Source organism: Salvelinus alpinus, chromosome 30, assembly GCF_045679555.1.
Source record: "Salvelinus alpinus chromosome 30, SLU_Salpinus.1, whole genome shotgun sequence".
Taxonomy (NCBI): Eukaryota; Metazoa; Chordata; class Actinopteri; order Salmoniformes; family Salmonidae; genus Salvelinus; species Salvelinus alpinus.
In genome coordinates this window covers 4263404-4287767 of record NC_092115.1, presented here as the reverse complement: position 1 = coordinate 4287767, position 24364 = coordinate 4263404, and the positions used below count along the sequence as shown (strand labels likewise).

General features: G+C 46.1%; 1 protein-coding gene across 3 annotated transcripts in view; it reads right to left on the bottom strand.

Annotated features, from left to right (window-relative positions):
* Positions 1 to 15640: 15640 nt before the first annotated feature.
* The window catches only part of LOC139560089 (guanine nucleotide-binding protein G(olf) subunit alpha), a 144637-nt gene continuing 135913 nt past the window's right edge, over positions 15641 to 24364 (bottom strand). For 2 of the 3 annotated variants that reach the window (XM_071376591.1, XM_071376592.1), the window contains exons 10-11: positions 17673 to 17740; positions 15641 to 17455 (exon numbers count right to left, since the gene is read on the bottom strand). In XM_071376591.1, coding sequence (XP_071232692.1) covers positions 17309 to 17455; positions 17673 to 17740 — 215 coding nt within the window. In that variant the 3' untranslated portion in view covers positions 15641 to 17308. The remainder of the gene's footprint in view (positions 17456 to 17672; positions 17741 to 24364) is intronic. The other variant, XR_011671864.1, reaches the window with a different exon arrangement.

Genomic DNA, 24364 nt, shown 5'->3' with positions numbered 1-24364 from the left:
ACTAGACACACTAGAGAGACTAGACACACCAGAGACTAGACACACTAGAGAGACTAGACACACTAGAGAGACTAGACACACTATAGAGACTAGAGAGACTAGACACACTAGAGAGACTAGACACACCAGAGACTAGACACACTAGAGAGACTAGACGCACTAGAGAGACTAGACACACTAGAGAGACTAGACACACTAGAGAGACTAGACACACTAGAGAGACTAGACACACTAGAGAGACTAGACACACTAGAGAGACTAGACACACTAGAGAGACTAGACACACTAGAGAGACTAGACACACTATAGAGACTAGACACACTAGAGAGACTAGACACACTAGAGAGACTAGACACACTATAGAGACTAGACACACTAGAGAGACTAGACACACTAGAGAGACTAGACACACTAGAGACTAGACATACTAGAGAGACTAGACACACTAGAGAGACTAGACACACTAGAGAGACTAGACACACTAGAGAGACTAGACACACTAGAGAGACTAGACACACTAGAGAGACTAGACACACTAGAGAGACTAGACACACTAGAGAGACTAGACACACTAGAGAGACTAGACACACTAGAGAGACTAGACACACTAGAGAGACTAGACACACTATAGAGACTAGAGAGACTAGACACACTAGAGAGACTAGACACACTAGAGAGACTAGACACACTAGAGAGACTAGACACACTAGAGAGACTAGACACACTAGAGAGACTAGACACACTAGAGAGACTAGACACACTAGAGACTAGACACACTAGAGAGACTAGACACACTAGAGAGACTAGACACACTAGAGAGACTAGACACACTAGAGAGACTAGACACACTATAGAGACTAGACACACTAGAGAGACTAGACACACTAGAGAGACTAGACACACTAGAGAGACTAGACACACTAGAGAGACTAGACACACTAGAGAGACTAGACACACTAGAGACTAGACATACTAGAGAGACTAGACACACTAGAGAGACTAGACACACTATAGAGACTAGACACACTAGAGAGACTAGACACACTAGAGAGACTAGACACACTAGAGACTAGACATACTAGAGAGACTAGACACACTAGAGAGACTAGACACACTATAGAGACTAGACACACTAGAGAGACTAGACACACTAGAGAGACTAGACACACTAGAGAGACTAGACACACTAGAGAGACTAGACACACTAGAGAGACTAGACACACTAGAGAGACTAGACACACTAGAGAGACTAGACACACTAGAGAGACTAGACACACTAGAGAGACTAGACACACTAGAGCGACTAGACACACTAGAGCGACTAGACACACTAGAGAGACTAGACAGACTAGAGAGACTAGACACACTAGAGAGACTAGACACACTAGAGAGACTAGACATACTAGAGGGACTAGACACACTAGAGAGACTAGACACACTAGAGAGACTAGACACACTAGAGAGACTAGACACACTAGAGGGACTAGACACACTAGAGAGACTAGACACACTAGAGAGACTAGACACACTAGAGGGACTAGACACACTATAGAGACTAGACACACTAGAGAGACTAGACACACTAGAGAGACTAGACACACTAGAGAGACTAGACACACCAGAGACTAGACACACTAGAGAGACTAGACACACTAGAGAGACTAGACACACTATAGAGACTAGACACACTATAGAGACTAGACACACTATAGAGACTAGAGAGACTAGATACACTAGAGAGACTAGACATACTAGAGGGACTAGACACACTAGAGAGACTAGACACACTAGAGGGACTAGACACACTAGAGAGACTAGACACACTAGAGAGACTAGACACACTAGAGACTAGACATACTAGAGAGACTAGAGACTAGACACACTAGAGAGACTAGACATACTAGAGAGACTAGACACACTAGAGACTAGACATACTAGAGAGACTAGAGAGACTAGACATACTAGAGGGACTAGACACACTAGAGAGACTAGACACACTAGAGAGACTAGACACACTAGAGAGACTAGACACACTAGAGAGACTAGACACACTAGAGACTAGACATACTAGAGAGACTAGACACACTAGAGAGACTAGACACACTATAGAGACTAGACACACTAGAGAGACTAGACACACTAGAGAGACTAGACACACTAGAGACTAGACATACTAGAGAGACTAGACACACTAGAGAGACTAGACACACTAGAGAGACTAGACACACTATAGAGACTAGCGAGACTAGACACACTAGAGAGACTAGACACACTAGAGAGACTAGACACACTAGAGAGACTAGACACACTAGAGAGACTAGACACACTAGAGAGACTAGACACACTAGAGAGACTAGACACACTAGAGAGACTAGACACACTAGAGAGACTAGACACACTATAGAGACTAGACACACTAGAGAGACTAGACACACTAGAGAGACTAGACACACTATAGAGACTAGACACACTAGAGAGACTAGACACACTAGAGAGACTAGACACACTAGAGAGACTAGACACACTAGAGACTAGACATACTAGAGAGACTAGACACACTAGAGAGACTAGACACACTATAGAGACTAGACACACTAGAGAGACTAGACACACTAGAGAGACTAGACACACTAGAGACTAGACACACTAGAGAGACTAGACACACTAGAGAGACTAGACACACTAGAGAGACTAGACACACTAGAGAGACTAGACACACTAGAGAGACTAGACACACTATAGAGACTAGAGAGACTAGACACACTAGAGAGACTAGACACACTAGAGAGACTAGACACACTAGAGAGACTAGACACACTAGAGAGACTAGACACACTAGAGAGACTAGACACACTAGAGAGACTAGACACACTAGAGAGACTAGACACACTAGAGACTAGACACACTAGAGAGACTAGACACACTAGAGAGACTAGACACACTAGAGAGACTAGACACACTAGAGAGACTAGACACACTAGAGAGACTAGACACACTATAGAGACTAGACACACTAGAGAGACTAGACACACTAGAGAGACTAGACACACTAGAGAGACTAGACACACTATAGAGACTAGACACACTAGAGAGACTAGACACACTAGAGAGACTAGACACACTAGAGACTAGACATACTAGAGAGACTAGACACACTAGAGAGACTAGACACACTATAGAGACTAGACACACTAGAGAGACTAGACACACTAGAGAGACTAGACACACTAGAGACTAGACATACTAGAGAGACTAGACACACTAGAGAGACTAGACACACTAGAGAGACTAGACACACTAGAGAGACTAGACACACTATAGAGACTAGACACACTAGAGAGACTAGACACACTAGAGAGACTAGACACACTATAGAGACTAGAGAGACTAGACACACTAGAGAGACTAGACACACTAGAGAGACTAGACACACTAGAGAGACACACTAGAGAGACTAGACACACTAGAGAGACATACTAGAGGGACTAGACACACTAGAGAGACTAGACACACTAGAGAGACTAGACACACTAGAGAGACTAGACACACTAGAGACTAGACATACTAGAGAGACTAGACACACTAGAGAGACTAGACACACTAGAGAGACTAGACACACTAGAGAGACTAGACACACTATAGAGACCAGACACACTAGAGACTAGACACACTAGAGAGACTAGACACACTAGAGAGACTAGACACACTATAGAGACTAGACACACTAGAGAGACTAGACACACTAGAGAGACTAGACACACTAGAGAGACTAGACACACTAGAGAGACTAGACACACTAGAGACTAGACATACTAGAGAGACTAGACACACTAGAGAGACTAGACACACTATAGAGACTAGACACACTAGAGAGACTAGACACACTAGAGAGACTAGACACACTATAGAGACTAGACACACTAGAGAGACTAGACACACTAGAGAGACTAGACACACTAGAGAGACTAGACACACTAGAGAGACTAGACACACTAGAGACTAGACACACTAGAGAGACTAGACACACTAGAGAGACTAGACACACTAGAGAGACTAGACACACTAGAGAGACTAGAGAGACTAGACACACTAGAGAGACTAGACACACTAGAGAGACTAGACACACTAGAGAGACTAGACACACCAGAGACTAGACACACCAGAGAGACTAGACACACTAGAGAGACTAGACACACTATAGAGACTAGACACACTAGAGAGACTAGACACACTAGAGAGACTAGACACACTAGAGAGACTAGACACACTATAGAGACTAGACACACCAGAGACTAGACACACCAGAGAGACTAGACACACTAGAGAGACTAGACACACTAGAGAGACTAGAGAGACTAGACACACTAGAGAGACTAGACACACCAGAGACTAGACACACCAGAGAGACTAGAGAGACTAGACACACTAGAGAGACTAGACACACCAGAGACTAGACACACTAGAGAGACTAGACACACTAGAGAGACTAGACACACTAGAGAGACTAGACACACCAGAGACTAGACACACTAGAGAGACTAGACACACTAGAGAGACTAGACACACTAGAGAGACTAGACACACTATAGAGACTAGACACACTAGAGAGACTAGACACACTAGAGAGACACACTAGAGGGACTAGACACACTAGAGAGACTAGACACACTAGAGAGACTAGACACACTAGAGAGACTAGACACACTAGAGGGACTAGACACACTAGAGGGACTAGACACACTAGAGAGACTAGACACACTAGAGAGACTAGACACACTATAGAGACTAGACACACTAGAGAGACTAGACACACTAGAGAGACTAGACACACTAGAGAGACTAGACACACTAGAGAGACTAGACACACTAGAGAGACTAGACACACTAGAGAGACTAGACACACTATAGAGACTAGACACACTATAGAGACTAGAGAGACTAGATACACTAGAGAGACTAGACATACTAGAGGGACTAGACACACTAGAGAGACTAGACACACTAGAGAGACTAGACACACTAGAGGGACTAGACACACTAGAGAGACTAGACACACTAGAGGGACTAGACACACTAGAGAGACTAGACACACTAGAGACTAGACATACTAGAGATACTAGAGAGACTAGACACACTAGAGACTAGAGAGACTAGAGAGACTAGAGAGACTAGACATACTAGAGGGACTAGACACACTAGAGAGACTAGACACACTATAGAGACTAGACACACTAGAGAGACTAGACACACTAGAGAGACTAGACACACTAGAGAGACTAGACATACTATAGAGACTAGACACACTAGAGAGACTAGACACACTAGAGAGACTAGACACACTAGAGAGACTAGACATACTATAGAGACTAGACACACCAGAGACTAGACACACTAGAGAGACTAGACACACTATAGAGACTAGACACACTAGAGAGACTAGACACACTAGAGAGACTAGACACACTAGAGAGACTAGACACACTAGAGAGACTAGACACACTAGAGACTAGACACACCAGAGACTAGACACACTATAGAGACTAGACACACTATAGTAACCATAGAGACTAGACACACTATAGAGACTAGACACACTATAGAGACTAGACACACTATAGACACACCAGAGACTAGACACACCAGAGACTAGACACACTATAGAGACTAGACACACTAGAGAGACTAGACACACCAGAGACTAGACACATTAGAGACTAGACACACTATAGACACACCAGAGACTAGACACACTATAGACACACCAGAGACTAGACACACCAGAGACTGGACACACTATAGACACACCAGAGACTAGACACACTATAGACACTATAGAGACTAGACACACCAGAGACTAGACACACTATAGACACACCAGAGACTAGACACACTATAGACACACCAGAGACTAGACACACCAGACACTGGACACACTATAGACACACCAGAGACTGGACACACTATAGACACACCAGAGACTAGACACATTAGAGACTAGACACACTATAGACACACCAGAGACTACACACACTATAGACACACCAGAGACTAGACACACCAGAGACTAGACACACTATAGACACACCAGAGACTAGACACACCAGAGACTGGACACACTATAGACACACCAGAGACTAGACACACTATAGACACACCAGAGACTAGACACACTATAGACACACCAGAGACTAGACACACCAGAGACCAGACACACTATAGACACACCAGAGACTAGACACATTAGAGACTAGACACACTATAGACACACCAGAGACTAGACACACCAGAGACTAGACACACTATAGACACACCAGAGACTAGACACACCAGAGACTAGACACACTAGAGAGACTAGACACACTAGAGAGACTAGACACACTAGAGAGACTAGACACACTAGAGAGACTAGACACACCAGACACACCAGAGACTAGACACACTATAGAGACTAGACACACTATAGTAACCATAGAGACTAGACACACTATAGAGACTAGACACACTATAGAGACTAGACACACTATAGAGACTAGACACACTAGAGAGACTAGACACACTATAGACACACCAGAGACTAGACACACCAGAGACTAGACACACTATAGAGACTAGACACACTAGAGAGACTAGACACACTAGAGAGACTAGACACACTAGAGAGACTAGACACACCAGAGACTAGACACACTAGAGAGACTAGACACACTAGAGAGACTAGACACACTAGAGAGACTAGACACACTATAGAGACTAGACACACTAGAGAGACTAGACACACTAGAGAGACACACTAGAGGGACTAGACACACTAGAGAGACTAGACACACTAGAGAGACTAGACACACTAGAGAGACTAGACACACTAGAGAGACTAGACACACTAGAGAGACTAGACACACTAGAGAGACTAGACACACTAGAGAGACTAGACACACTATAGAGACTAGACACACTATAGAGACTAGACACACTAGAGAGACTAGACACACTAGAGAGACTAGACACACTAGAGAGACTAGACACACTAGAGAGACTAGACACACTAGAGAGACTAGACACATTATAGAGACTAGACACACTATAGAGACTAGAGAGACTAGATACACTAGAGAGACTAGACATACTAGAGGGACTAGACACACTAGAGAGACTAGACACACTAGAGGGACTAGACACACTAGAGAGACTAGACACACTAGAGGGACTAGACACACTAGAGAGACTAGACACACTAGAGACTAGACATACTAGAGATACTAGAGAGACTAGACACACTAGAGACTAGAGAGACTAGAGAGACTAGACATACTAGAGGGACTAGACACACTAGAGAGACTAGACACACTATAGAGACTAGACACACTAGAGAGACTAGACACACTAGAGAGACTAGACACACTAGAGAGACTAGACATACTATAGAGACTAGACACACTAGAGAGACTAGACACACTAGAGAGACTAGACACACTAGAGAGACTAGACATACTATAGAGACTAGACACACCAGAGACTAGACACACTAGAGAGACTAGACACACTATAGAGACTAGACACACTAGAGAGACTAGACACACTAGAGAGACTAGACACACTAGAGAGACTAGACACACTAGAGAGACTAGACACACTAGAGACTAGACACACCAGAGACTAGACACACTATAGAGACTAGACACACTATAGTAACCATAGAGACTAGACACACTATAGAGACTAGACACACTAGAGACTAGACACACCAGAGACTAGACACACTATAGAGACTAGACACACTATAGTAACCATAGAGACTAGACACACTATAGAGACTAGACACACTATAGAGACTAGACACACTATAGACACACCAGAGACTAGACACACCAGAGACTAGACACACTATAGAGACTAGACACACTAGAGAGACTAGACACACCAGAGACTAGACACATTAGAGACTAGACACACTATAGACACACCAGAGACTAGACACACTATAGACACACCAGAGACTAGACACACCAGAGACTGGACACACTATAGACACACCAGAGACTAGACACACCAGAGACTAGACACACTATAGACACTATAGAGACTAGACACACCAGAGACTAGACACACTATAGACACACCAGAGACTAGACACACTATAGACACACCAGAGACTAGACACACCAGAGACTGGACACACTATAGACACACCAGAGACTGGACACACTATAGACACACCAGAGACTAGACACATTAGAGACTAGACACACTATAGACACACCAGAGACTACACACACTATAGACACACCAGAGACTAGACACACCAGAGACTAGACACACTATAGACACACCAGAGACTAGACACACCAGAGACTGGACACACTATAGACACACCAGAGACTAGACACACTATAGACACACCAGAGACTAGACACACTATAGACACACCAGAGACTAGACACACCAGAGACCAGACACACTATAGACACACCAGAGACTAGACACATTAGAGACTAGACACACTATAGACACACCAGAGACTAGACACACCAGAGACTAGACACACTATAGACACACCAGAGACTAGACACACCAGAGACTAGACACACTATAGAGACTAGACACACTAGAGAGACTAGACACACTAGAGAGACTAGACACACTAGAGAGACTAGACACACTAGAGACTAGACACACCAGAGACTAGACACACTATAGAGACTAGACACACTATAGTAACCATAGAGACTAGACACACTATAGAGACTAGACACACTATAGAGACTAGACACACTATAGAGACTAGACACACTAGAGAGACTAGACACACTATAGACACACCAGAGACTAGACACACCAGAGACTAGACACACTATAGAGACTAGACACACTAGAGAGACTAGACACACCAGAGACTAGACACATTAGAGACTAGACACACTAGAGAGACTAGACACACCAGAGACTAGACACATTAGAGACTAGACACACTATAGACACACCAGAGACTAGACACACCAGAGACTGGACACACTATAGACACACCAGAGACTAGACACACCAGAGACTAGACACACTATAGACACACCAGAGACTAGACACACCAGAGACTGGACACACTATAGACACACCAGAGACTAGACACACCAGAGACTGGACACACTATAGACACACCAGAGACTAGACACATTAGAGACTAGACACACTATAGACACACCAGAGACTAGACACACTATAGACACACCAGAGACTAGACACACCAGAGACTAGACACACTATAGAGACACTTTTTCTATTTTTATTTTATTTTTTTAAGTCACGATCGTCCCCAGCAACAGGTCAACTGGGCCAGAGAAGCGGTCGTTACCATACCAACAGCTTCAGTCAGTCCCCACTTAGCACAGCCGCCAGTTCAACGTGTCGTTGTGATTTCCATTTGGTTGAGTTGTCATCGTCGTGGCATCCTCATCATCTCATTGATTTGTAGGTGGGTTGAAATGATGTGGATTCAACCAGTCTTTGGTAAACAGCATTTCCTAGTTAACCCTTGGTGTGCTGTTGACCTCGTGTTCCTCTTGGTGCACTGCATCGGGAGGCATAACACTCTCTCTCTCTCTCTGTCTCACACAATCTCTCTCTCTCTCTCTCTGTCTCACACAATCTCTCTCTCTCTCTCTCTGTCTCACACAATCTCTCTCTCTCTCTCTGTCTCACACAATCTCTCTCTCTCTCTCTCTGTCTCACACAATCTCTCTCTCTCTGTCTCACACAATCTCTCTCTCTCTCTCTGTCTCACACAATCTCTCTCTCTCTCTCTCTGACACACTGACACACTCACACATTCACTCTCACACTCTCTCTCTGACTTGCACTCTCACACACTGACTCTCTCTCACACACACACCCTCTCTCACACACACACCCTCTCTCTCACACACACACTCACACTCTGACTCTCTCTCTCTCCCTGACACATTATTAAACATGTATACTTTGTACATATATATTTATATAGACCTATAAATTTACATGTACATACATTTATAAAAGATAACAACTTAGGCACATACACTCGCTCTCTTCCGTCATCATCATCATCATCATCACACACAATGTGACTCTGCGAGTCTATCTTCCTTATATGTACACACGCGCACTCACAGACATCATACATGTACAGATTCTCAGACATACTTCATCATATTGAAAAATAGTTGGCTCCTATTCAAAACAACACCAGGTTGTAACGTTGGACACTTTCAATCAATCTCCAATGTTTGTTTTTTTAACTCTCTTTAAAGCTGTGAAATTAAAACATTTTTAAAAAAGGAGAAAAACTGTGTGTGGTGGGGGGGGGGGGGGGGTGGTTTGAGTCCCATATAGGGCACTACTTTAGAGTCCTATGGGCCCTGGTCAAAAGTAGTGCACTATATAGGGATTAGGCTGTGATCTGTGACACGCCCATGGCGTTCATTCGCTGCAACATCTCATCTTCCTCATCGCAGGTCAGTGGTTCGTTTGCATAATGTATACAGGTATTAGGATTTGTATCCCTATTGTTTGTTTGTTTGTTTGTTTGTTTTTACTAAACAGCATTTCCTTCTATTGTTTTTATTATAAAGCAGAAACCCTGTAGAGAGAAAGTGGAGTCTCTAAAACACTGCAGAGTTGTCTCGTCAGTCTGCTCTGTCACCGCAGTCAGAGAGTCGTCAGTCTGCTCTGTCACCGCAGTCAGAGAGTCGTCAGTCTGCTCTGTCACCGCAGTCAGAGAGTCGTCAGTCTGCTCTGTCACCGCAGTCAGAGAGTCGTCTCGTCAGTCTGCTCTGTCACCGCAGTCAGAGAGTCGTCAGTCTGCTCTGTCACCGCAGTCAGAGAGTCGTCAGTCTGCTCTGTCACCGCAGTCAGAGAGTCGTCAGTCTGCTCTGTCACTGCAGTCAGAGAGTCGTCAGTCTGCTCTGTCACCGCAGTCAGAGAGTCGTCTCGTCAGTCTGCTCTGTCACCGCAGTCAGAGAGTCTGCTCTGTCACCGCAGTCAGAGAGTCGTCTCGTCAGTCTGCTCTGTCACCGCAGTCAGAGAGTCGTCTCGTCAGTCTGCTCTGTCACCGCAGTCAGAGAGTCGTCAGTCTGCTCTGTCACCGCAGTCAGAGAGTCGTCTCGTCAGTCTGCTCTGTCACCGCAGTCAGAGAGTCGTCAGTCTGCTCTGTCACCGCAGTCAGAGAGTCGTCAGTCTGCTCTGTCACCGCAGTCAGAGAGTCGTCTCGTCAGTCTGCTCTGTCACCGCAGTCAGAGAGTCGTCAGTCTGCTCTGTCACTGCAGTCAGAGAGTCGTCAGTCTGCTCTGTCACCGCAGTCAGAGAGTCTGCTCCGTCACCGCAGTCAGAGAGTCGTCAGTCTGCTCTGTCACCGCAGTCAGAGAGTCTGCTCCGTCACCGCAGTCAGAGAGTCGTCAGTCTGCTCTGTCACCGCAGTCAGAGAGTCGTCAGTCTGCTCTGTCACTGCAGTCAGAGAGTCGTCAGTCTGCTCTGTCACTGCAGTCAGAGAGTCGTCTCGTCAGTCTGCTCTGTCACCGCTGCATGTGTTGTAGAGAGGGTTGTTGACATCAAGCTGTACAGCGCAGGTCAAGAGGTCAGATAACATACACCCCAGCTCAATGTACAGGTACAGCCATAATCAAGGCACAAAGATCTACATGTAGATTTCTTTTTCTTTCAATAAAGTAGTTGTACAAAAGAATATTACATTTTACAATCTGTACAGGATACATCAAGAAGCCTTGTTCAGTTCAGTACAAGTATTTTAAGAAACAAACAATAATGACTACATTTTCTCTCTTGACCCTCCCCCCTCTGTCATAGAAGATGTGTCCCCCCTCCTCTGTCATAGAAGATGTGTCCCCCCCTTCTCTGTCGTAGATGTGTCCCCCCCTCTGTCGTAGATGTGTCCCCCCCTTCTCTGTCGTAGATGTGTCCCCCCCTTCTCTGTCGTAGATGTGTCCCCCCCTCCTCTGTCGTAGATGTGTCCCCCCCTTCTCTGTCGTAGATGTGTCCCCCCCTCCTCTGTCGTAGAAGATGTGTCCCCCCCTTCTCTGTCGTAGAAGATGTGTCCCCCCCTCCTCTGTCGTAGATGTGTCCCCCCTTCTCTGTCGTAGATGTGTCCCCCCTTCTCTGTCGTAGATGTGTCCCCCCTCCTCTGTCATAGAAGATGTGTCCCCCCTCCTCTGTCATAGAAGATGTGTCCCCCCTTCTCTGTCGTAGATGTGTCCCCCCTTCTCTGTCGTAGAAGATGTGTCCCCCCCTCCTCTGTCGTAGATGTGTCCCCCCTTCTCTGTCGTAGATGTGTCCCCCCTTCTCTGTCATAGAAGATGTGTCCCCCCTCCTCTGTCATAGAAGATGTGTCCCCCCTTCTCTGTCGTAGATGTGTCCCCCCTCCTCTGTCGTAGATGTGCCCCCCCTCCTCTGTCGTAGATGTGTCCCCCCTTCTCTGTCATAGAAGATGTGTCCCCCCTCCTCTGTCATAGAAGATGTGTCCCCCCTTCTCTGTCGTAGATGTGTCCCCCCCTCCTCTGTCGTAGATGTGTCCCCCCTTCTCTGTCGTAGATGTGTCCCCCCTTCTCTGTCGTAGATGTGTCCCCCCTTCTCTGTCATAGAAGATGTGTCCCCCCTCCTCTGTCATAGAAGATGTGTCCCCCCCTCCTCTGTCATAGAAGATGTGTCCCCCCCTCCTCTGTCATAGAAGATGTGTCCCCCCCCCTCTGTCATAGAAGATGTGTCCCCCCCCTCTGTCATAGAAGATGTGCCCCCCCTCCTCTGTCATAGAAGATGTCCCCCCCTCCTCTGTCATAGAATATGTGTCCCCCCCTCCTCTGTCATAGAAGATGTGTCCCCCCTCCTCTGTCATAGAAGATGTGTCCCCCCCTCCTCTGTCATAGAAGATGTGTCCCCCCCTCCTCTGTCATAGAAGATGTGTCCCCCCTCCTCTGTCATAGAAGATGTGTCCCCCCCTCCTCTGTCATAGAAGATGTCCCCCCTCCTCTGTCATAGAAGATGTGTCCCCCCCTCCTCTGTCATAGAAGATGTGTCCCCCCCTCCTCTGTCGTAGATGTGTCCCCCCTCCTCTGTCATTGAAGATGTGTCCCCCCCTCCTCTGTCATAGAAGATGTGTCCCCCCCTCCTCTGTCGTAGATGTGTCCCCCCCTCCTCTGTCATAGAAGATGTCCCCCCTCCTCTGTCATAGATGTGTCCCCCCCTCCTCTGTCATAGAAGATGTGTCCCCCCTCCTCTGTCATAGAAGATGTGTCCCCCCTCCTCTGTCATAGAAGATGTGTCCCCCCCTCCTCTGTCGTAGATGTGTCCCCCCCTCCTCTGTCATAGAAGATGTCCCCCCCCTCCTCTGTCATAGAAGATGTGTCCCCCACTCCTCTGTCGTAGAAGATGTGTGTCCCCCTCCTCTGTCATAGAAGATGTGTGTCCCCCTCCTCTGTCATAGAAGATGTGTCCCCCCCTCCTCTGTCATAGAAGATGTCCCCCCTCCTCCTCTGTCATAGAAGATGTGTCCCCCCTCCTCTGTCATAGAAGATGTGCCCCCCCTCCTCTGTCATAGAAGATGTGTCCCCCCTCCTCTGTCATAGAAGATGTGTGTCCCCCCTCCTCTGTCATAGAAGATGTCCCCCCTCCTCCTCTGTCATAGAAGATGTGTGTCCCCCTCCTCTGTCATAGAAGATGTGTCCCCCCTCCTCTGTCATAGAAGATGTGTGTCCCCCTCTGTCGTAGATGATGTGTGTCCCCCCTCCTCTGTCATAGAAGATGTGTCCCCCCCTCCTCTGTCATGGAAGATGTGCCCCCCCTCCTCTGTCATAGAAGATGTGTCCCCCCTCCTCTGTCATAGAAGATGTGTCCCCCCCTCCTCTGTCATGGAAGATGTGCCCCCCTCCTCTGTCATAGAAGATGTGTCCCCCCTCCTCTGTCATAGAAGATGTGTCCCCCCCTCCTCTGTCATAGAAGATGTGTGTCCCCCCTCCTCTGTCATAGAAGATGTCCCCCCTCCTCCTCTGTCATAGAAGATGTGTGTCCCCCTCCTCTGTCATAGAAGATGTGTCCCCCCTCCTCTGTCATAGAAGAAGTGTATCCCCCTATGTCGTAGATTGATGTGTGTCCCCCCTCCTCTGTCATAGAAGATGTGTCCCCCCCTCCTCTGTCATGGAAGATGTGCCCCCCCCTCCTCTGTCATAGAAGATGTGTCCCCCCTCCTCTGTCATAGAAGATGTGTGTCCCCCTCTGTCATAGAAGATGTGTGTCCCCCTCTGTCATAGAAGATGTGTGTCCCCCCTCCTCTGTCATAGAAGATGTCCCCCCCCATCTGTCATAGAAGATACAGTTGAAGTCGGAAGTTTGCATACACTTAGGTTGGAGTCATTAAAACTCGTTTTTCAACCACTCCACAAATTTCTTGTTAACAAACTATAGTTTTGGCAAGTCGGTTAGGACATCTACTTTGTGCATGACACAAGTAATTTTTACAATTGTTTACAGACAGATTATTTCACGTATAACTCACTGTATCACAATTCCAGTGGGCCAGAAGTTTACATACACTAAGTTGACTGTGCCTTTAAACAGTGTGGAAAATTCCAGAAAATTATGTCATGGCTTTAGAAGCTTCTGATAGGCTAATTGACATAATTTGTGTCAATTGGAGGTGTACCTGTGGATGTATTTCAAGGCCTACCTTCAAACTCAGTGCCTCTTTGCTTGACATCATGGGAAAATCAAAAGAAATAAACCAAGACCTCAGAAAAAAATTGTAGACCTCCACAAGTCTGGTTCATCCTTGGGAGCAAATTCCAAACGCCTGAAGGTACCACGTTCATCTGTACAAACAATAGTATGCAAGTATAAACACCATGGGACCACGCAGCCATCATACCGCTCAGGAAGGAGACGCGTTCTGTCTCCTAGAGATGAACGTACTTTGGTCCGAAAAGTGCAAATCAATCCCAGAACAACAGCAAAGGACCTTGTGAAGATGCTGGAGGAAACAGGTACAAAAGTATCTATATCCACAGTAAAACGAGTACTATATCGACATAACCTGAAAGGCCGCTCAGCAAGGAATAAGCCACTGCTCCAAAACCGCCATAAAAAGCCAGACTACGGTTTGCAACTGCACATGGGGACAAAGATCGTACTTTTTGGAGAAATGTCCTCTGGTCTGATGAAACAAAAATATAACTGTTTGGCCATAATGACCATCGTTATGTTTGGAGGAAAAAGGGGGACGCTTGCAAGCCGAAGAACACCATCCCAAACGTGAAGCACGGGGGTGGCAGCATCATGTTGTGAAGGTGCTTTGCTGCAGGAGGGACTGAAGCACTTCACAAAATAGATGGCATCATGAGGGGGGTAAATTATGTGGATATATTGAAGCAACATCTCAAGACATCAGTCAGGAAGTTAAAGCTTGGTCGCAAATGGGTCTTCCAAATGGACATTGACCCCAAGCATACTTCCAAAGTTGTGGCAAAATGGCTTAAGGACAACAAAGTCAAGGTATTGGAGTGGCCATCACAAAGCCCTGACCTCAATCCTACAGGAAAAAATTGTGGGCAGAACTGAACAAGTGAGTGCGATCAAAGAGGCCTACAAATCTGACTCAGTTACACCAGCTCTGTCAGGAGGAATGGGGCAAAATTCACCCAATTTATTGTGGGAAGCTTGTGGAAGGCTACCCGAAACATTTGACCCAAGTTAAACAATTTAAAGGCAATGCTACCAAATACGAATTGAGTGTATGTAAACTTCTGATCCACTGGGAATGTGATGAAAGAAATAAAAGTTGAAATAAATCATTCTCTACTATTATTCTGACATTTCACATTCTTAAAATAAAGTGGTGATCCTAACTGACCTAAGACAGGGACTTTTTACTAGAATTAAATATCAGGAATTGTGAAAAACGGAGTTTAAATGTATTTGGCGAAGGGATGTATGTAAACTTCCCGACTTCAACTCTCGAAAGTATGGTTGTTGTTGACAGATTAGTCCGTGTGCTAGTTGTTGTTCCTTTAAGGGTGAGGTCACGCGAGGCAGAACGCAGCGACAAGAGGTTAAGGAGCAGAGTTCAGTCCCCTTTCCCTTCTTCATTACGTCGTTCGTTCCTTTCTTCATTAAGTCGTTCATTCCTTTCCTTTTTGTCCCCCCCCCCCCTCTCCCTTCTCTTTTCCACCATTCTGTATCAGTCCTTCAAGGCCTCACACAACAGGAGGCCAGAGTCTCTCCATCCCTCCATCCCCTTAGTCCACCTGCAACTCGCAACACTATACAGTGTAAAACAGAGTTATAAATATTTTAATGCTACATTGTGTTTATACTTCCTTCAAAAATAAGGTATTAAGCAACCTGATACAAAGTGCATTCTCTCTTTTGTCTTCGTCGTCTGTCTCGTCCTCCTCCCTCTCTCCAACATCAAGTTGTCTGTCATGTCACAGAGGAGCAGTAGAAGGATCGCTCTGATGGGGGAGGGGGGGGAGGGGTCAGGGGGTGATGCCAGCTCCAACTTGCAGGTGACTGCCTCTACGCTGAGGTCTTGAGGGGTCTCTTCTCAAACAGACACACCTACGCTGCCTCTAAGCTGAGGTCTTGAGGGGTCTCTTCTCAAACATACACACCTACGCTGCCTCTAAACTGAGGTCTTGAGGGGTCTCTTCTCAAACAGACACACCTACGCTGCCTCTACGCTGAGGTCTTGAGGGGGTATCTTCTCAAACAGACACACTGCCTCTAAACTGAGGTCTTGAGGGGTCTCTTCTCAAACAGACACACCTACCTCTAAACTGAGGTCTTGAGGGGGTCTCTTCTCACATTGCGTCCAAACATCACCACCTGCCCAGCTACCCAGTCCAGTCCAGTCCGGTCTAGTCCAGTCTAGTCCAGTCCAGTCCAAGTCCAATGACAGAACAGAATGTGAGAAGGAGGAGGAGTCAGCCTCAGGCTTAGTGGAATGTTACAAATCAAATCAAGGCATTCAAGAGAGAAAAAGAAAAACACCCAGAAAGTTATTTGTTTTCCTTCCTTCCTATCAGTGAAAAGGAGGGATGAAACAGTCTCCAACAAAAGGACACGTTTTTCAAAAAATAGGAAAAATAGGATGCCAGACTTCAGTAGTACTTCATAGAGGGGCGGGACAAGGGGCGGGACAAGAGCGGGTTGGTTTTTTGGGTTGAGGATGCAGAATGGTTGAATAAAATCCCAGAAGGCTTGATGGAGCTGTGTGTGTGTGTGTGTTTGTGTCTGTACTGTGTGTGTGTGTGTGTGTGTGTGTGTGTGTCTGTCCATCCCATCACAAGAGTTCGTACTGCCTCAGATGCATCCTCTGAATAATATCTCGACAGTCGTTGAAGACCCTCCTGATGTTCTCCGTGTCCACAGCGCAGGTGAAGTGGGGGTAGCAGTAGTGTCGGCCATCTCCACTGGCAGTGCTGATCCTCTGAGGAGGGGAGAGGTTAGATTAGTGTCGGGTTATCCACCAGAGTATCAAGTATTAAAAAACAGCTATTCAAAAGTGAATTTTTAAATCTACAGTCTGTGTATTGTTTCATCAATGTCAGGACAGTTTGAACACAACTGGTAGCCATGTTTCTGGTTATTCAAATCCCAGACTGTAGCTTTAAACAGACATTTCAACAGTAATATTAAATACTTACCAGGAACTCGTCTCGGATGAAAAACTTAGCTCTTGTTACTTTTGGATCTTCGCCAGGTTCAGGAGTCGCTGTAAAACACAGACAGAGTTGCTGTAGAACAGAGACAGAGTTGCTGTAGAACAGAGACAGTGCAGTAGGCTGCCTACCTTCATGTGGTATGGTGTAGTACTGCCTACCTTCATGTGGTATGGTGTAGTACTGCCTACCTTCCTGTGGTATGGTGTAGTACTGTCTACCTTCATGTGGTATGGTGTAGTACTGTAGACTGCCTACCTTCATCTGGTATGGTGTAGTACTGTAGACTGCCTACCTTCATGTGGTATGGTGTAGTACTGTAGGCTGCCTACCTTCATGTGGTATGGTGTAGTACTGTAGACTGCCTACCTTCATGTGGTATGGTGTAGTACTGCCTACCTTCATGTGGTATGGTGTAGTACTGTAGACTGCCTACCTTCATGTGGTATGGTGTAGTACTGTAGACTGCCTACCTTCATGTGGTATGGTGTAGTACTGTAGACTGTCTACCTTCATGTGGTATGGTGTAGTACTGTAGACTGCCTACCTTCATGTGGTATGGTGTAGTACTGTAGACTGCCTACCTTCATGTGGTATGGTGTAGTACTGCCTACCTTCATGTGGTATGGTGTAGTACTGTAGACTGCCTACCTTCATGTGGTATGGTGTAGTACTGTAGACTGCCTACCTTCATGTGGTATGGTCTAGTACTGTAGACTGCCTACCTTCATGTGGTATGGTGTAGTACTGTAGGCTGTCTACCTTCATGTGGTATGGTGTAGTACTGTAGACTGCCTACCTTCATGTGGTATGGTGTAGTACTGTAGACTGCCTACCTTCATGTGGTATGGTGTAGTACTGTAGACTGCCTACCTTCATGTGGTATGGTGTAGTACTGTAGACTGCCTACCTTCATGTGGTATGGTGTAGTACTGTAGACTGCCTACCTTCATGTGGTATGGTGTAGTACTGCCTACCTTCATGTGGTATGGTGTAGTACTGTAGACTGCCTACTTTCATGTGGTATGGTGTAGTACTGTAGGCTGCCTACCTTCATGTGGTATGGTGTAGTACTGTAGGCTGCCTACCTTCATGTGGTATGGTGTAGTACTGCCTACCTTCATCTGGTATGGTGTAGTACTGTAGACTGTCTACCTTCATGTGGTATGGTGTAGTACTGTAGGCTGCCTACCTTCATGTGGTATGGTGTAGTACTGTAGACTGCCTACCTTCATGTGGTATGGTGTAATACTGTAGACTGCCTACCTTCATGTGGTATGGTGTAGTACTGCCTACCTTCATCTGGTATGGTGTAGTACTGTAGACTGTCTACCTTCATGTGGTATGGTGTAGTACTGTAGACTGCCTACCTTCATGTGGTATGATGTAGTACTGTAGACTGCCTACCTTCATGTGGTATGGTTTAGTACTGTAGACTGCCTACCTTCATGTGGTATGGTGTAGTACTGCCTACCTTCATGTGGTATGGTGTAGTACTGCCTACCTTCATGTGGTATGGTGTAGTACTGTCTACCTTCATGTGGTATGGTGTAGTAGTGTAGGCTGCCTACCTTCATGTGGTATGGTGTAGTACTGTAGACTGCCTACCTTCATGTGGTATGGTATAGTACTGTAGACTGCCTACCTTCATGTGGTATGGTGTAGTACTGTAGACTGCCTACCTGCATGTGGAAAGGTGTAGTACTGTAGACTGCCTACCTTCATGTGGTATGGTGTAGTACTGTAGGCTGCCTACCTTCATGTGGTATGGTGTAGTACTGTAGACTGCCTACCTTCATGTGGTATGGTGTAGTACTGTAGACTGCCTACCTTCATGTGGTATGGTGTAGTACTGCCTACCTTCATGTGGTATGGTGTAGTACTGCCTACCTTCATGTGGTATGGTGTAGTACTGTCTACCTTCATGTGGTATGGTGTAGTAGTGTAGGCTGCCTACCTTCATGTGGTATGGTGTAGTACTGTAGACTGCCTACCTTCATGTGGTATGGTGTAGTACTGTAGACTGCCTACATTCATGTGGTATGGTGTAGTACTGTAGACTGCCTACCTTCATGTGGTATGGTGTAGTACTGCCTACCTTCATGTGGTATGGTGTAGTACTGTAGACTGCCTACCTTCATGTGGTATGGTGTAGTACTGTAGACTGCCTACCTTCATGTGGTATGGTGTAGTACTGTAGGCTGCCTACCTTCATGTGGTATGGTGTAGTACTGTAGGCTGCCTACCTTCATGTGGTATGGTGTAGTACTGCCTACCTTCATGTGGTATGGTGTAGTACTGCCTACCTTCATGTGGTATGGTGTAGTACTGTAGACTGCCTACCTTCATGTGGTATGGTGTAGTACTGCCTACCTTCATGTGGTATGGTGTAGTACTGCCTACCTTCATGTGGTATGGTGTAGTACTGTAGACTGCCTACCTTCATGTGGTATGGTGTAGTACTGCCTACCTTCATGTGGTATGGTGTAGTACTGCCTACCTTCATCTGGTATGGTGTAGTACTGTAGACTGCCTACCTTCATGTGGTATGGTGTAGTACTGTAGACTGCCTACCTTCATGTGGTATGGTGTAGTACTGCCTACCTTCATGTGGTATGGTGTAGTACTGTAGGCTGCCTACCTTCATGTGGTATGGTGTAGTACTGTAGACTGCTTACCTTCATCTGGTATGGTGGAGTACTGTAGACTGCCTACCTTCATGTGGTATGGTGTAGTACTGTAGACTGCCTACCTTCATGTGGCATGGTGTAGTACTGTAGACTGCCTACCTTCATGTGGCATGGTGTAGTACTGTAGACTGCCTACCTTCATGTGGTATGGTGTAGTAGACTGCCTACCTTCATGTGGTATGGTGTAGTACTGTAGACTGCCTACCTTCATGTGGTATGGTGTAGTACTGTAGACTGCCTACCTTCATGTGGTATGGTGTAGTACTGTAGACTGCCTACCTTCATGTGGTATGGTGTAGTACTGTAGACTGTCTACCTTCATCTGGTATGGTGTAGTACTGTAGACTGCCTACCTTCATCTGGTATGGTGTAGTACTGTAGACTGTCTACCTTCATCTGGTATGGTGTAGTACTGTAGACTGCCTACCTTCATCTGGTATGGTGTAGTACTGTAGACTGCCTACCTTCATGTGGTATGGTGTAGTACTGTAGACTGTCTACCTTCATCTGGTATGGTGTAGTACTGTAGACTGCCTACCTTCATGTGGTATGGTGTAGTACTGTAGACTGCCTACCTTCATGTGGTATGGTGTAGTACTGTAGACTGCCTACCTTCATGTGGTATGGTGTAGTACTGCCTACCTTCATCTGGTATGGTGTAGTACTGTAGACTGCCTACCTTCATGTGGTATGGTGTAGTACTGTAGACTGCCTACCTTCATGTGGTATGGTGTAGTACTGTAGACTGTCTACCTTCATGTGGTATGGTGTAGTACTGCCTACCTTCATGTGGTATGGTGTAGTACTGTAGGCTGCCTACCTTCATGTGGTATGGTGTAGTACTGTAGACTGCTTACCTTCATCTGGTATGGTGGAGTACTGTAGACTGCCTACCTTCATGTGGTATGGTGTAGTACTGTAGACTGCCTACCTTCATGTGGCATGGTGTAGTACTGTAGACTGCCTACCTTCATGTGGCATGGTGTAGTACTGTAGACTGCCTACCTTCATGTGGTATGGTGTAGTAGACTGCCTACCTTCATGTGGTATGGTGTAGTACTGTAGACTGCCTACCTTCATGTGGCATGGTGTAGTACTGTAGACTGCCTACCTTCATGTGGTATGGTGTAGTAGACTGCCTACCTTCATGTGGTATGGTGTAGTACTGTAGACTGCCTACCTTCATCTGGTATGGTGTAGTACTGTAGACTGCCTACCTTCATGTGGTATGGTGTAGTACTGCCTACCTTCATGTGGTATGGTGTAGTACTGTAGACTGCCTACCTTCATGTGGTATGGTGTAGTACTGTAGACTGTCTACCTTCGTATGGTGTAGTACTGTAGATTGCCTACCTTCATCTGGTATGGTGTAGTACTGTAGACTGCCTACCTTCATGTGGTATGGTGTAGTACTGCCTACCTTCATCTGGTATGGTGTAGTACTGTAGACTGCCTACCTTCATGTGGTATGGTGTAGTACTGTAGACTGCCTACCTTCATGTGGTATGGTGTAGTACTGCCTACCTTCATGTGGTATGGTGTAGTACTGTAGGCTGCCTACCTTCATGTGGTATGGTGTAGTACTGTAGACTGCCTACCTTCATGTGGTATGGTGTAGTACTGTAGACTGCCTACCTTCATGTGGTATGGTGTAGTACTGTAGACTGCCTACCTTCATGTGGTATGGTGTAGTACTGTAGACTGTCTACCTTCATGTGGTATGGTCTAGTACTGTAGACTGCCTACCTTCATGTGGTATGGTGTAGTACTGTAGGCTGCCTACCTTCATGTGGTATGGTGTAGTACTGTAGACTGCCTACCTTCATGTGGTATGGTGTAGTACTGTAGACTGCCTACCTTCATGTGGTATGGTGTAGTACTGTAGACTGCCTACCTTCATGTGGTATGGTGTAGTACTGTAGGCTGTCTACCTTCATGTGGTATGGTGTAGTACTGTAGACTGCCTACCTTCATGTGGTATGGTGTAGTACTGTAGACTGCCTACCTTCATGTGGTATGGTGTAGTACTGTAGACTGCCTACCTTCATGTGGTATGGTGTAGTACTGTAGACTGCCTACCTTCATGTGGTATGGTCTAGTACTGTAGGCTGCCTACCTTCATGTGGTATGGTGTAGTACTGCCTACCTTCATGTGGTATGGTGTAGTACTGTAGACTGCCTACCTTCATGTGGTATGGTGTAGTACTGCCTACCTTCATGTGGTATGGTGTAGTACTGTAGACTGCCTACCTTCATGTGGTATGGTGTAGTACTGTAGACTGCCTACCTTCATGTGGTATGGTGTAGTACTGTAGACTGCCTACCTTCATGTGGTATGGTGTAGTACTGTAGACTGCCTACCTTCATGTGGTATGGTGTAGTACTGTAGACTGCCTACCTTCATGTGGTATGGTGTAGTACTGTAGACTGCCTACCTTCATGTGGTATGGTGTAGTACTGTAGGCTGCCTACCTTCATGTGGTATGGTGTAGTACTGTAGGCTGTCTACCTTCATGTGGTATGGTGTAGTACTGTAGACTGCCTACCTTCATGTGGTATGGTGTAGTACTGCCTACCTTCATGTGGTATGGGGTAGTACTGTAGGCTGCCTACCTTCATCTGGTATGGTGTAGTACTGCCTACCTTCATGTGGTATGGTGTAGTACTGTAGACTGCCTACCTTCACGTGGTATGGTGTAGTACTGCCTACCTTCATGTGGTATGGTGTAGTACTGTAGACTGCCTACCTTCATGTGGTATGGTGTAGTACTGTAGGCTGTCTACCTTCATGTGGTATGGTGTAGTACTGTAGGCTGCCTACCTTCATGTGGTATGGTGTAGTACTGTAGACTGCCTACCTTCATGTGGTATGGTGTAGTACTGTAGACTGCCTACCTTCATGTGGTATGGTCTAGTACTGTAGGCTGTCTACCTTCATGTGGTATGGTGTAGTACTGTAGGCTGCCTACCTTCATGTGGTATGGTGTAGTACTGTAGACTGCCTACCTTCATGTGGTATGGTGTAGTACTGTAGACTGTCTACCTTCATGTGGTATGGTCTAGTACTGTAGACTGCCTACCTTCATGTGGTATGGTGTAGTACTGTAGGCTGCCTACCTTCATGTGGTATGGTGTAGTACTGTAGACTGCCTACCTTCATGTGGTATGGTGTAGTACTGTAGACTGCCTACCTTCATGTGGTATGGTGTAGTACTGTAGACTGCCTACCTTCATGTGGTATGGTGTAGTACTGTAGGCTGTCTACCTTCATGTGGTATGGTGTAGTACTGTAGACTGCCTACCTTCATGTGGTATGGTGTAGTACTGTAGACTGCCTACCTTCATGTGGTATGGTGTAGTACTGTAGACTGCCTACCTTCATGTGGTATGGTGTAGTACTGCCTACCTTCATGTGGTATGGTGTAGTACTGCCTACCTTCATGTGGTATGGTGTAGTACTGTCTACCTTCATGTGGTATGGTGTAGTAGTGTAGGCTGCCTACCTTCATGTGGTATGGTGTAGTACTGTAGACTGCCTACCTTCATGTGGTATGGTGTAGTACTGTAGACTGCCTACATTCATGTGGTATGGTGTAGTACTGTAGACTGCCTACCTTCATGTGGTATGGTGTAGTACTGCCTACCTTCATGTGGTATGGTGTAGTACTGTAGACTGCCTACCTTCATCTGGTATGGTGTAGTACTGCCTACCTTCATGTGGTATGGTGTAGTACTGTAGACTGCCTACCTTCACGTGGTATGGTGTAGTACTGCCTACCTTCATGTGGTATGGTGTAGTACTGTAGACTGCCTACCTTCATGTGGTATGGTGTAGTACTGTAGGCTGTCTACCTTCATGTGGTATGGTGTAGTACTGTAGGCTGCCTACCTTCATGTGGTATGGTGTAGTACTGTAGACTGCCTACCTTCATGTGGTATGGTGTAGTACTGTAGACTGCCTACCTTCATGTGGTATGGTCTAGTACT